This window comes from Falco rusticolus, chromosome 1 (genome assembly GCF_015220075.1).
Source record: "Falco rusticolus isolate bFalRus1 chromosome 1, bFalRus1.pri, whole genome shotgun sequence".
NCBI classification, from domain to species: domain Eukaryota; kingdom Metazoa; phylum Chordata; class Aves; order Falconiformes; family Falconidae; genus Falco; species Falco rusticolus.
This window is the reverse complement of record NC_051187.1, coordinates 68,116,567-68,130,361: the sequence shown is the minus strand read 5'-3', so window position 1 is coordinate 68,130,361 and position 13,795 is coordinate 68,116,567. Positions and strand designations below refer to the sequence as shown.

Below are 13,795 nucleotides of genomic sequence, written 5' to 3'. Positions count from 1 at the left end.
AATCAGGATGCTTGGAGGGAAGCAGCTATTCTGGGAACAAACCTCCATTCATAAATAGATGATTCAAGTTAATTTAGTTCAAAGGAAGACAGAGAGACATAGAAATCACTGAACTCCCTACAAGAACTTCTTGAGGACAGTAGCCATTGCGTAGGAAGCAACCAGGCACCAAAGGAAGAAACTAGTGGAAATCATTTTAAAAACAACAACAGGAAAGAAGAAGGACTTTTTTTTTTTTTTTTACCGTGGCTTTTTTTTTTTTAAAGGAAATCTGGGCTTATGGCAGGCCCAGATAAGGGAAGCTGTGTGAATCTCAGTCAGGCACTCTCTCTATCATTCCCCAACATCAATCAGTGCACTTCCTCTGAGATACACTTTCACACAGATAAAGAGCACCATCACACTCAGCACTTGAGCGTAAGAAAAAAACCACCACCAGGATCCATAACTCGCATAAACAACAAATTTTCTTTGTTTGGGATGGGGTTTTGGGCCTGCAGCCCATGGGGAGATCTGAGGGGAGGTCACACAGACAGATGCATTTGGGATTCCATGCAAGTCAAGATGCCCTTCAAGAAAGCAAGACAGCAACATGCAAGTGCTGCCAGCTCCTCGCTGTGGTGGCCCTTGCCTCTGCCAATAATGACTTTGGCACAGCCTTCCTGCAACAATCTGCCTGTTAGTACAACAGTTTTTCTTCATTGGCCATTGGGTTTGCACTCGGTGATGAGCCTGGGCAGGGGATGCACCCAAAAAAACCCTCGATCCAAACATCCCTCAAGAGCTACATAAACTGCAGAAGATGGTGAGGGCTTAGCACTCACTGGGGGTTGAAAGTGCACTCCTCCTCCAGCTGCCAGTGCCAGAGGACAGTGGCGGGTGGTGGGACAGCATAGATGGTGCAGGTGAGCGCCTGCGTCGAACCGTACTTGTAGGAGTCGACAGGGGCCAGCAGCGCGTTCTCGCCAATCTGGGGAGGGACTGGAGGAGAAAGCAGCAGGTTACACCTCCTGCTAACAGCTGCCCAACACACCGCATGCATGCATTACACCCACAGCAACTAATTCACACTGTGCCTCGTGTCCAGGTGCAAGCACTGTCTCCAAGGATATGTTGGAAAGGGGTGAACCTGCCCAACACCTTGAGGATCAGGCCCTCAAGATACAATGCTTAGGATCTCCTATAAAATCTCCCTTCATTACCCCCTGGTTTAAAATGCAGCCTTTAGACTCCCACCACTATGTCCAACCATGCATCCCACTGCACGTAGCCTTGCTGCCCTGTCCAAGACCTGCTGTCTTCAAAGCATGGGGCTAGGCTGTTTCCTGAGGAGCAAAGGGGTGGAGGAAGAGGAGGAAGAAGAGAAAGGGGAAGAGGAGGAGGGTTGCATAGGGCAGGGCAGAAGAGGAGGGACAGCCTGCATGGGGTAGGAAGGATGTGCGAGGTGGGACAGGGCCAGGATGGAGCAGGATGGGGGAGGACTCAGGCAGCACAGCCAAGCAAGGAGAGCAGGAAAAGAGCAGGACACAGAGGCAAAGAAATAATATACAGAAAACAAACAAACAAAAAAACCCCTACACACACAAGGTATCATCACAACAACAACCCCAGGAGCTTGCAGCCTCTCAACCGGCACATCCTGGAGCCAGGAGAGACAGGCCACTTCTGCCCTCTTCTCCTGGCCACCACTCCCACTTAAATCTTCACAGCTCTGGGATTAATTTCATCCTAAGAATGGTAACACATCACATCCACGTGTGAAAGAAAGGCACCCCTTTGAAATGCCACTTACCATTCACAAGCAGCGTAAATGTATGCCTCCTCTGCATCTTGTTAGTAGGGTTTGTAAGGACAACAGTGTAATTTCCAGCATCCTTTTCAGTTGCTTCAGTAATCACTAACGTGTAGCCAAGTTTAACTGTATGATTTGCATTGATGGCCTTTACATTTTTATACCTGAAGAAAATATAGAGCACTTTGAATACTTTAGAGGTTTACCTGAACTAAGAATAGCTCAGTTTTTCAAACCCATTATGTCCCAATTCTTACCATTTCACCTCTGGTGGAGGATATCCTTTAAACTTGACAGGAATTTTGACTGTATCACCTAGTCTTGTCTCAACCAAGTTCTCCATTCTCTCCAGATGTATAAAAGGACTTTCTGGAAAAAAAAAAAAAAGAAAAAAAAAAAAAAGAATTAAACTAAATGTTCTTTCCATGTGGACAAAGGTGGAAGTGCTCTCCATTTGAGTTACCACTTAACAGCAGATGACAAATAGGGCCCAGTGACAGGACACCACTAGTAAAGCACAGTTGGCTCCAAATCAGGCTCTGGAGAGATGGAAACACCATGAAAACCCAGTCCTTTTTCTTGCACAGAGGAATGGACCAGTTGCCCCACTAAGGAGCTCTGGAAAGCAGAAACAATGCTTAGCTCTCTGGATGGTGTGCCAACTGTCAGATCTATATATATTCACATACATATATATACACACACACATATCATAAAACTGACCAGATCTACTCAGTCCAGGAAATAATAGTATGCATGTAATAAAGTTAGATCCGATCCTTTCAGCCTCTTCTGAAGTATGTATTTGAACCGTTGCAGTCACAGAATACTTTGAAATGATTTGCATTACTTGCTATAAGTTATAAACTTGCATTCAGACTAAGACAGCTATTAGCCTTTTGATTTAAGATTTAGGATGGTATAGACTTAATATCTGGTACGCTCACTATAGCACATGATTTTGTTTTGGCTTCTGAAAGGAAACAGAAAGAACCCAGGAGCAAATTGAGTTGTCTTGAATCACTGTGCCACATAATAAAGTCTGAATGTTTGGTGTTTTTTTGGTTTTTTTTTAAAAAAAAACATTAATATTCTGGCCCCTAAAATCAGACCTTGGGAAAACCAGCCTCCTTCGAAATACAAACCCCTTTGTCTGACCCAGTGATTAAAAATGGGCCATTCTCATGCTGGCAATTTTTTCTAGAAGTAAGCCAGTGGAGCTGCTGGGACTGTGCCCAAGAGGGGCTTGAGAAAAGGCTGTAGGATGTGGCCTCATACTTATCTATGCACTTAGCCATGTTTCCTTTGCATCACTTCTGTACAACAAAAACTCCACTTGATTCATCTATTCATAATGTAAAAGCTGAAAGTTTTATTTTCCTAGCTTCATTCATGCTGACCCAGAACCCCACAAAGCCACCAGAATCTAGCCTGAGTTCACCTGGAGTGAGAACAGGCAAGCCTTACAGAAAGTCATCTACACAAAATCGGTTTTACAACACCTCAAGGAGGTCAACACAGAAGAGGACTGCAGGCTTACCTCAGTTTATTTTACTGCCCATTTCCCTATGGGATTCTACAGCTTTCATTAACATACCGGATCCTTTAAAATCTTATCATTAACTAACCTTGTGGTACAAAAATAATCCTATAGTGGGTGCAGGAGAAATACTGCAGCTGCAATTTGGTTAATTTCTGTCATTTGATTCATCACTAAGGTGCCTCCTGCAGCCCAGTAATCAATCCCAAACCTGAGGCAAAAACAAAACTGAAGTGGAAGATGCCATACCATGGATAATGAAGTAACTGCTGTTTTTCATGTTCATACGACCACTGGATGCTGCGCAAGTATATCGACCTTTGTCACTTAAGGACACACTGTCGATGGTAAGAGTGCTTACAAACTTCTTTACTTCTCCTGCAGTGGTTTTTAAATCCCTTATGGTGGCACGTTTTTCCTGTAATAGATAAGAGACAGAGGTGTCTGGGAATTCTATTGTTATTCCTGCTGTAACCTTTTGCACACCCATATATACTAACAATTTCTTTGTGTATTATCATCTGCTTTATCAATATTATAAAGGGGGAAGTGACATTATACCCAAATCAAATTTCACTGTGATGTTGGTGCCTTGAAGTTATTAGGGATTTACCTTGATGGAAGGGTAGTCCCATTTAAAATCAATTCCTACATTCAGCTCTGTCCTTACAGTGCAATTGAGAACAAGTTTTTCTCCCACTGCCAGCTCTACTTGGTCGTGTGGGTTCATTGTCAGGTCATAAATTTGGTATCCTAGAGGAAGGAAAAAACACACAAAACATTGGGGTAAGAAGAGGTTTCTTTACCGGACTCAGCACCAAATTTCCCAAGTGAATTCACTGAATTCCCACCAAATCCCCAGCTACAAAGAAGCCCCTAGATGTCCCAGTGCAGCATGAAGACTGGCATACAAAGGAGGCTGGAGGGAAGAGATGTGCCTGCCCTGAGCACTTCCCACCTGACAGCCGCACCAGAGCGGCGCAGCAGGATGTATGCACTCGATCTGAGCCCCCAGGCGGTGGGAGCAGGCAGGAGACGGGGACCCCACACAGTTCCTCTGCCTTAGACACCTACTTCTTACCCCTGTAGACCTGAAACAGAAGGAGGTATATCCCCCTCCCCAGCAGTAAGTGGGAACTTTCTTAAGAATAACAACCTGGCATTGGCAAAATTATGCAAAGTTTACTTTGTGCAATAAAATATTTTAAATATTCCCAAACAGAATATTCTGAATGCAGAAATTCTGAATCAGAGGACTCATGACTTTGGTAGAGAAGCAAGAGCCTGCTGCACAGATTAAAAGGTGGAGGGCTGCTATGCCTTCCTGCTAAGCAAGGTGAGACTGCCTTGGTGCCACTTGAAGTGGTCACCATGTCCTTAGCCAGAAGAGAAACAGCTGCAGTTTCAGCTCAGGCTTGAGCTTCCACAGAATCATCATGCTATTTCTGGGTTCTGATGAACAACTAACAAAATATACCAGGAAAGCATAAACCCCTGTGAGAGTCAGGACATAGGTCCGAAGGAGACAAGACAACCAAGCTCCTAGTGAGACCTTCAGATACCCCATTCCCTTGGTACGCCCTCAGAGCAATTCCCTTCCTTCTGCTGCTGATGGGTGTCTGCCTCTAAATCCCTTCAACTATGACTTGAATCCTGGCTATGGGAATAAAGTACAGAAGAGAGTGATCTTAGGAAAAAGGCTTGCATTGTCAGGAAAAAAAATAAAAATCCCTGGCATCTATGCAAAACACTAAAGCACTTAACCCAGTGATCAACCAGAAAGAACACAATATGTTGCATTTAATAGAAAAGTAATATATATCACAACATCCATTTTGCATTAGCTATATTGTCAGTATTGAATAACCTAGAGTCCAACCAAATGTAATTGGTTCAGTATGTTGTAGTGAGCGAAATAACATTGCCTTTAGAGAAAAAGAAAAACTTTGGCTTACCTACAACTGCAACTATGTATATCACAGACTGGTAGCTTTCATCATCTATTTTAGCTTCACAGAAGACCATGCCCGCATAGTTGATTAAATGACTGGGTATCGTGAAGCCTTTTTTATTATTCCACGAAATTGATTTACCATCAGGAACAAATATCTTTTCTGGATATTTCTGTTTGAAATGTTGATAAAATACATAGTCAGATTTCAAAAAGTAAACTACTCTGAATTTTCAAGTCCAACATTTTCCATAACTACAGGGTCCCAGTTTTAATGTCCTAACTCAGGCAATCTCCCTTTCACAAGCAATCACTCCACACTTTGAGAGAGCAGGATCATGGACAAGTGCAATTACAGCACTCACCTTGTAATCACAGGCTGTAAAATTCCCAAGAATGGAAAGAAGTTTTTAAGAAATGTACTTATACTTCAAGCAATGTATTTATGTCACAGTGATTTCAACTAACTCTTAAAATAATAATGGGGTTTTTCCTTACCGCATGTAGAGATACATTGAGATTTGATACAGTTCCAAGGCACGGCACTACCACAGTTTTATTCTTAGTGATGTATACAATGCCAAGCTGATCACTAACTGAAGTCACAAATGGAGATCTGTAATCTAGAAGAATATTCAATCAGTAAGTGGATGTTATTTGTCATGTGATTCTGGAGGAAACTTTTCCAATTTTGTCCTTTCCCTGTTTGTTTCTTCTCAAATCAGTTTTATTCTTTTCTATGTGGTAAAGCACTTTAACGATGAGACTAAATAGGGGGTACATATTTTGACAGACACCCCCCAGCTTTACAATATCATTATTCTCAAAACAGTTTTCAGCAGCAGTGCACACTTCGGAGAACAGCTTCCTGCCACCGCAGTCTTTGTGCTGACAAAAATGTGATTTACCCTAGTGTGACTTTCCTTGCATAAGTATTACAGGAAATACCAGTTAAAAGTAGTGACATGCTACATTGGCTCCTCCAATGGCAGCATCCTTTACAAAGTCAGAACAAACAAAAAAAAAGTTCATGATCTTATAGAACAAGCTAACCCAGGTACATCATAACATTTCATTTTTCAAAATCATAGCTATACATTAATAATAATAAGGAAACAGGGTGCACAAGAAAGGAGTATGAAGCCATCAGTGCAAAAAGGCAGATTCCTCAATGAATGCACTTCCTTAAACTGAGCATACACTAGGAGGATTTACAGTGCCTGTGTTGCCAATGCAACTGACAACCTGAGTTTGAAAACTTAGCTCTTACATTCTAAATAGATTTTACCATCACAGTCAGCAAATGTATGACAGTTTATGTTTTTGGGTTGTTGTTTTTGGGGTTTTTTAAATGGTATCAGATAGTACAAATTGTAAAAGGGATTGGATCTGCCCTTTTAATAAATACACAGTCTCTGTAATCCTCCCTCGTATGAAACTCCTGCTGAGGTCAGTAATAGCTCTGCATTCGTGAGTACAGGCTCAGAGCACAGCGGAGACACGTATGCTAAGTTCTGGCTGGAGGAGAATGGCAGACCGAGTACGGCATACGGCAGGTCAGTTCAAAATTACAGGTACAAAGGCTTTTCTGTTGATGGCAGCTACCACACTGGCATGTAGTTACTCAATGTGAAAACAAGAAAAATAACAGTTTCGCAGAATCCAGAATTCTAAGATTAATAAAATTTAATGTCAAAAACATTTTGAGATACTTGATATCCCTTTATTCTCTTGAGGCTAGGGGAAGAGCCACCCAAGAGCTGTGTAAGCACTTACCTTGAACGTAGACATAAATGGTTGTAGCTGCCTGGTTGTCCCTGTAAAGGCACCTGTAGTCCCCCGTGTCATTGCCGATGACTCTGAGGAGAGTAAGTGTCTTGCAGTAGGGGCCATTGCTGCAGTCTGTCACAGAGATACGCTTCTCAGCACTGCTCTGGTTGCTTGGCCAGGACCACTCCAGAGGTCTCTGACCGCTGTGAAAGCAAACGTTAAGAGGACCGTGAGCATGTGATGAGCACCAACACTGATGCCAAGGCGGTGAACCTCAACCTGGCTAGTCTCTATGGCTATGGAGAGGAACAGGCTTCATTCAGTCAAATGGGACATCAAGCCACATAGGATAAACTCACGTAAATCAACCTGTTGCTAATACCTATAAGGAAGCTACTTGAGATTTATGTTCTGCTGAATCTAAGTGACACAGAACACAAAAGGGAGCACCAACAGCACAGCTCACCAGCGGGCTCCACAAGGACCCGGCTAACGCTTCCTCCTCCTGGCCACCATGCGCTCCCCAGCTCTCCCTTGCTGCAACCCTCTATGGTCATTTCTAAAGTCTGTCAGGGAAAAGCAAGGCAGAGGGTACAAAGGGAGTGGGGAGAACAAGAGTGATCATGGGAGAGAGAACGAATCACCTGCGTTTCTGTACAAAAACTCACTACACAAATTATCCCCATCAAAATCATGCTGGACAGACTTGCCCTTACCTGCAAGTAATATTTAGAGTGTCATTTGCAGTTATTGTGAGGACATCTTTTTGGATGCTAAGAGTTGGCTGATCCAGACAAATAAATAAACCTGTGAAAACACATATAAAACCCCTCATATCAACTCAATAGACAAAGTAAATGCTACTGAACCAGAAAAGCATTATATACAGGAATATGTTGCATGTTTTAAGCAGATGATTTCACATCACCTACTTAGCAGCGACGGGTAAATAATGACTTTTCACACATCCCAGAAAGTTCAAAAACTCTGTCATAACAGGAAGCAAAGGCAGATGGTCAGGAGCTAGCTGCAAAGCACTACAATTCAGCCAGCCAGGGTGGAGTTCCTGTTTTCTTGTGTTGCCAACTTCAAGGTCTAACAAGAGGATGTAGGACATTGAAACAAAGTGAACCTTCATCAGATGATCTCACTCCCTGGGGAAAGGGATTACCAGCTTCTCTTATAATAAATTCAATATACTTCTGTTCTTCAAGACCGCCTATCAATGAATTACGTGAAGAAACTCTTTTACAGTTTGTCACATATTTGAGATCCCAAAAATGTATTTTATCCCATTATTTTTTAAGGTTATCTCTTTCCTTCGAAGCAGTTAGGCAAAAATCTATTGCTATCAGACTTTATTCGCACGAAGGCTTGCATCACGCCCGCCCAAGCCACCCATGCTTATGAGGGCTGCCATCTGGGTGCCCCTGCTTGCTCTGAGGCTCCAGACCAGTTGTGCAACTTTTGGGAGTACCACAGGGAGAGGTTTTCAGTTCCCCCTGGACGCTCCCATCACCATCAGGAATCCCGCCTCACCGGGACAAGCCAGCAGCCCCAACTGGGACAGCTCGGCCAGCTACAATGGGCAACAAGAAAGCATGGCCCAACTGGGACCTTCCCCCTTTCGCTAATATTTCCCTGGCAATCCCAAGCAGGTACTTCGCTGATGACGGGTTTCCCGGATTTGGCTCCAGGGACAGTTCGCTCTCGGGAGGGGTGGCTGCTGCTGGAGCCAAGCGAGCAGAACAGCATGTCACGGCAGGCAGCCCTGCCCCACAGGCCAGCACCGGCCGGCCAGACGGGAGAGGGCAGGAGGCCGGAGTGGACAGGACAGGAGGGGACAGCAATCCCGCAGCGCGGGGTGCCCCGTCCCACCGGGGCTCCTGCCCCACCCGCCCTACGAGCCCCGACAGCCCCAAGGGAATCCCACCCGCGTCGCTTCCGGCACCCGAGCACCCCCTCGCCCCCACTCCTCGGGGCCCCGTGGGGCTGCCGGAGCCCGACGGCTCCCCGACAGGTCGGACGCCGGGCGCCCGGGGCTCCCCGAAGGCTTACCGGGAGCCAGGCAAAGCAGGAGCGCCAGCAGCTGCGCCGCACCGAGCTCCATCCCGCGGCCGCCGGGCGCTGCGGGGCGCGAAGCGAACCCTCTGCCCGACGGCGCCGTCGGGCCAGCAGCCGAGCCGAGCCGAGCCGAGCCGAGCCGAGCCGAGCCGAGCCGAGCCGAGCCGAGCCGCGCCGCGCCGCGCCGCGCCGCACCGCACCGCACCGCACCGCAGGGATGCGGGACCCCGGAGAGCAGCACCGCCCCTCTTGTGTCCGGGGGCGGGGCTTGTCACCGATACCCCGCCCCCCTCGCCGAAGCACCGCCCCCCGCCCCGCCCGGGGCCCCGCAGCGCAGCCCGCCGGGGATGCCGTGGCCCGGGGGGGCGGGCCCGGGGGCTCTCCGCCCCGCTCGGCGGCAGGAGGCCCTCGGCCGGAGGGGACGGCGGCGCTGACATTCAGCGTCGCCTGGCGCTTCGGCGTGCGTTTGGGGTTTCTTAAAAGCCCCTCAACAGAAAAGGCCCCAAAAACCAGCCCTGTGGGGCACGTGCCATGAGACGCAGCCATCCTTCTGCTGGGTGTGAAGCGTCCGGCGGCATCGGTGCTGAGTTCACAGCATGGGGGTCCCCCAATGCAGCAGGTACCCACCAGTCTAAGTGGCCACATCACATCCAACAGGATCCAGCAGCTGCCTGTGAGGGTCACCCTTCCCACCCCCCAACAGCCCCATCCTGCTCTCTGCGGGATGCTACCCAGGGGCAGCAACCATTCCCTGCTCACACCAAAGGTTTGGTTTTTTTCCAAAAATGACACACACCTCCAACCAGAACGATACCTTTTAATCAAAAGTGTTAACCAGTTACTGTTGAAAGAGAAGTTTGTGAGGTAGCACTTTGAGAAAAGCAAACACACGCTTTTTAATGCTTTATCCATACACATAACCATAAAGCCTCTGGGGGAAATAAATACATTTGCCTAGACACATACGTAGAAAAATACATAGATAATCAAATAGATGGAAACATGCGGCTATGTACGTAACTATGCATGCATATACATATATGTACTTGTACATGCTACATTTTTCTCTTTCCCTGCAAAACTGCATTCGAGCTTGTCCACAAATGACTAAGTTAATGAAGCAGTGATTTTATTTTGCACGCTATGCAGTTCCAGCTGTTTTACTGTACTGGGGGATGAGTGTAATTTCCTTTGAAATTACACCCCTGTTGCTCACAGAAAGATACAGGGAACAGTAGAAGCCAAATTTCTATACTGATTTTTCCCAGAGATCCAATAAAATCCAGGGAAAGTCAAAGAAGACTCATGTGATTCAAGGGGCAGCAATTCGGCACTGTGCAAATAAAATGTGTTCTTGCTATTCTTATGAGCTTTTAAACCAGAAAATTGGTAGCCCTCATTAATATCCCCACCTCCATCATGCTGCAGGTCAGGTCACTGGTATTTCTAAGTGATTTTGGGAACTCTGGCAGCAATTACTAAACAACTGACCCTTGCTGAGACTAGGCTGCACATAGGGTTAGGAGGCAGTAATAAATACCTAGTGAGAACCAAGGGTACCTGCGGCTGAAGAGCCACTTTTTATAACTTTATTTGTGGTGGTGCTGGTTTTGCTGGCCTTGACTACAACAGAAAAGTTTTGATGAGGGACGGATGCCCTGCAAGAATTGTTTGCCTCCAGAGCAGTTTAGCTAGTGAACAAAGCAAATGCCGTTATAGAGGTAAATTGAAAAATATTCACATGAAATTATTACAGGATCCATAGAACACAGTAAAATCACTAGTAGCTCACTATAGTACTTTCTGCATTCCTGCACGAGTTTCCAAAGATGCAATCTGTAGAAAATATATTGATTTTAGCAAGTGACTTTTCTGAAATGTAGTCGGAAGATGTGCAACTCAAGCTTACTGCAATGCCAACCAGGCTCTGTTTTCATGCACAGTTGGTGCTATTAAGTGAGTGGTTTGGAGGGGTGTGGTCGTTGTCATTGCTGAAAATTATTTTGGTGCCTGAGCTTTATGGGAACAAATACCCACTGTTTGCCCTGAGCATATCTAAGCAAAGATAGACGAATGCTAGCCCTCCCCAGGCCCTTTGGTGTTTGCCATGGCCCCTGCTTCCTTCTCCCCTGCAGTGTCCTGAGGAAAGGAAGAGAAGGAAAGGAGGGGGCTGACCCCACAAACACATATACTTCCTGGCTGGTCAGTGCACACATCAAACCGAGCAGCCGGCAGCAAGAAGCTTGCACATTGTGAATGTTGGGCATCCACAAGGAAGTGCACATTTCAAAAGCACGAAGTGTTTTTATCTCCCTGTGTGATTCCAGTGAGATCTCAGTCTTTACATTGTGTTTCCTAAATGGGACACAATCCTTCAGTACTTTGCCTGGCTGTCAGTCTAATCTTGTTAACTAGAATAATGCTGCAGGAACTGCTGCTTCACTGTATGAATTGCCATCCCTATAGTACCAGGGACATTTGTGATACCAATGAGCAAATCGGAAGATAACTGCTTTACACTTCAGGTACCTGAACGGGGACCTGACCCTGTAAACATTTAAGCACAAGAATAACTACTATGGAGAGTCATCCTAGACGCAGGGCTTTTTATCTGAATCAAATTGCTTATACACCTGGTGTTGGTGGGACTGATCCTCTAGTAAGATCAGGTAAAAACTATAACCAAGAGTCATTGGGAATGGTAGGTGTCTGGGAAAAGTGAGAGCTAGAAGAGATGCAAGGTGACTTTACTGACACAGGATGTATGGTAATATACATGTTTGCTACACTGATTTGTCTGTTTTGAGCTTTGGTGGAGCTTTCAGTAGTGGATTGGCACTGAAGGATGCCATGAGGAACCTCTGAGAGAAAAATCAACCTAAGCGCAGTAGAAAGAGAGTTGCCTAAAGTCCAAAAGAAAGATTCCTCTAAATACACTGCTACCATGATAGCTATGGACAACAGATGTGTGTTTACAAAACCAAAACTGCAGTGCTTAAAGTGACGGCAGCTTTCTTATCCAGCCGTTTAGGCAGTAGTCTCTGCACAGCCTTTGTGTCATCCTTTAGGCTTGTAGAGTATCTCACATAGCTCAGCCTGTACCAGAGACCATCAGTGCTGAACCATGGGGAGCTACTTGGAGAAGCCAAATATATTCATGTCATTGAGTGAGCACGGGGTGGGATTTCCTCCCTCCCTAGAGACAGTTTCAACCTGGGAAACGTCCTGGGGTCCTGACAACAACGTGCAAAACCTTCTAAAGCTACGCCACCCTCTGTCTCAGCACCCTCACCTGCTTTAAATAACAGGCAATCCTGTCAAGACATTTCAAATTCAGCTTTGTTCAGAAAACTGCCCCTGCCTTGGCCAGACAATACCAGTTAAGAAACAAGGGGCTGGAAGGAGCTCCACCAACGTTCAGCCCTCTTGCTACACTGAGCAGATCTCAGCCCACTGTGGGACCGGACCTGGAGATCTGCAGGAGAGCTGGTAGCTGACAGAGAGGATACAACCAGATCACATGCATCACTGTGTTTCATCAGATCAATTCCCTGCTCTCACAGCATCTCCCAGAGCCCCTCAGAAAGCAGCGACCATCCTGAAATCAGTGTGTTCCCAGCCCATGGGGTTACTCTCCTTCCCTGCAGCCTCTTTCTGCTGCATCCCCGGGGCAGGGGAAACTGTGTCCGTGGATGGTCCCTGGGAACGGTCTGTGCAACGGGAGGAGCACCAAGGCTTGCCTTGGCCAAACAGGGCCAGCAAGCTTTTGTTTATCCATCTGCTTCTCTGGTCGCCAACAGCTCATTAAAAACAAGACACAAAGAAGCAGCAGAGGAACTGGACAACCCCCCTCCGCTCTCCTCCCCGACCTGTCACGACTCCCCCGTGCTCACCAGCTCTGTCAGCGCCTCCCGGGCTGGAGAAGCCAGGCCAAAGGAGCAGCCAGGCTGCCTTTTGTTTGCTTAATTATTCAAATAACAACCTGGAGGGAGATAAGGGCTGGCACTGGGAGCCATGATTATGTGCTGCTTTGCTCGTGTAGCTCAGTAAGTTTGCAAGTGGTCAACCTCCCATACAGAATAGAATACATCTGGGATGCTGCAGCCAGCAGCTGAACCCGCTCAGGTCACACCTCTGTGCCACAGCTGGGGCTGTAAGCACCTCAGCATCTAATGCAAAGGTGGAAGCTACCTTCAGCTCTGTCTACATTGCAGGTTGCACTGTTGCAACAGCCTGCACCCTTGCAACAACCACTGGAGCCAGGCAGTATGGCCTTAGTGTGGCTTTCATCAGGCATGCTTCACTAGTATGCCCATAAACCTTCCTAAGGCAGATGTGGAAGCACATTCAAGATGCTGCTACAAGAAGAAAATGAGAAGGCATTCATTTAACATTGAAAGCCATCACTTTTCATATAAACCACATGTAAAATCGGAAATACATTTAGCATGACATGTACTCCATGTGTAGCCCCCAGAAAATGTGTTGGTTTGCAAGTGACATTGCAAAGCAGAAAATCTATCCCTCCAGCTAGAAATGAAATTAACAACTGCCCCAGGTGAGAACAGGCATGGAAGCAATCATGAGAAACCATAAAATCATTCATTTTCAGACAGAATTGCCTAAAGGTAGAGATGTGAATAACCCTCTTTTCAGAGTATGCCAAAAATGTTAAGAC

General features: G+C 46.2%; 1 protein-coding gene across 2 annotated transcripts in view; it reads right to left on the bottom strand.

Moving 5' to 3' along the window:
* The window catches only part of KDR (kinase insert domain receptor), a 32,055-nt gene extending 22,777 nt beyond the window's left edge, over positions 1–9,278 (bottom strand). For both annotated transcript variants that reach the window (XM_037382942.1, XM_037382952.1), the window contains exons 1-10: positions 9,112–9,278; positions 7,770–7,860; positions 7,060–7,256; positions 5,782–5,906; positions 5,288–5,456; positions 3,946–4,085; positions 3,582–3,750; positions 2,050–2,161; positions 1,793–1,956; positions 825–981 (exon numbers count right to left, since the gene is read on the bottom strand). In XM_037382942.1, coding sequence (XP_037238839.1) covers positions 825–981; positions 1,793–1,956; positions 2,050–2,161; positions 3,582–3,750; positions 3,946–4,085; positions 5,288–5,456; positions 5,782–5,906; positions 7,060–7,256; positions 7,770–7,860; positions 9,112–9,163 — 1,376 coding nt within the window. In that variant the 5' untranslated portion in view covers positions 9,164–9,278. The remainder of the gene's footprint in view (positions 1–824; positions 982–1,792; positions 1,957–2,049; positions 2,162–3,581; positions 3,751–3,945; positions 4,086–5,287; positions 5,457–5,781; positions 5,907–7,059; positions 7,257–7,769; positions 7,861–9,111) is intronic.
* Between the last annotated feature and the right edge of the window lie 4,517 nt (positions 9,279–13,795).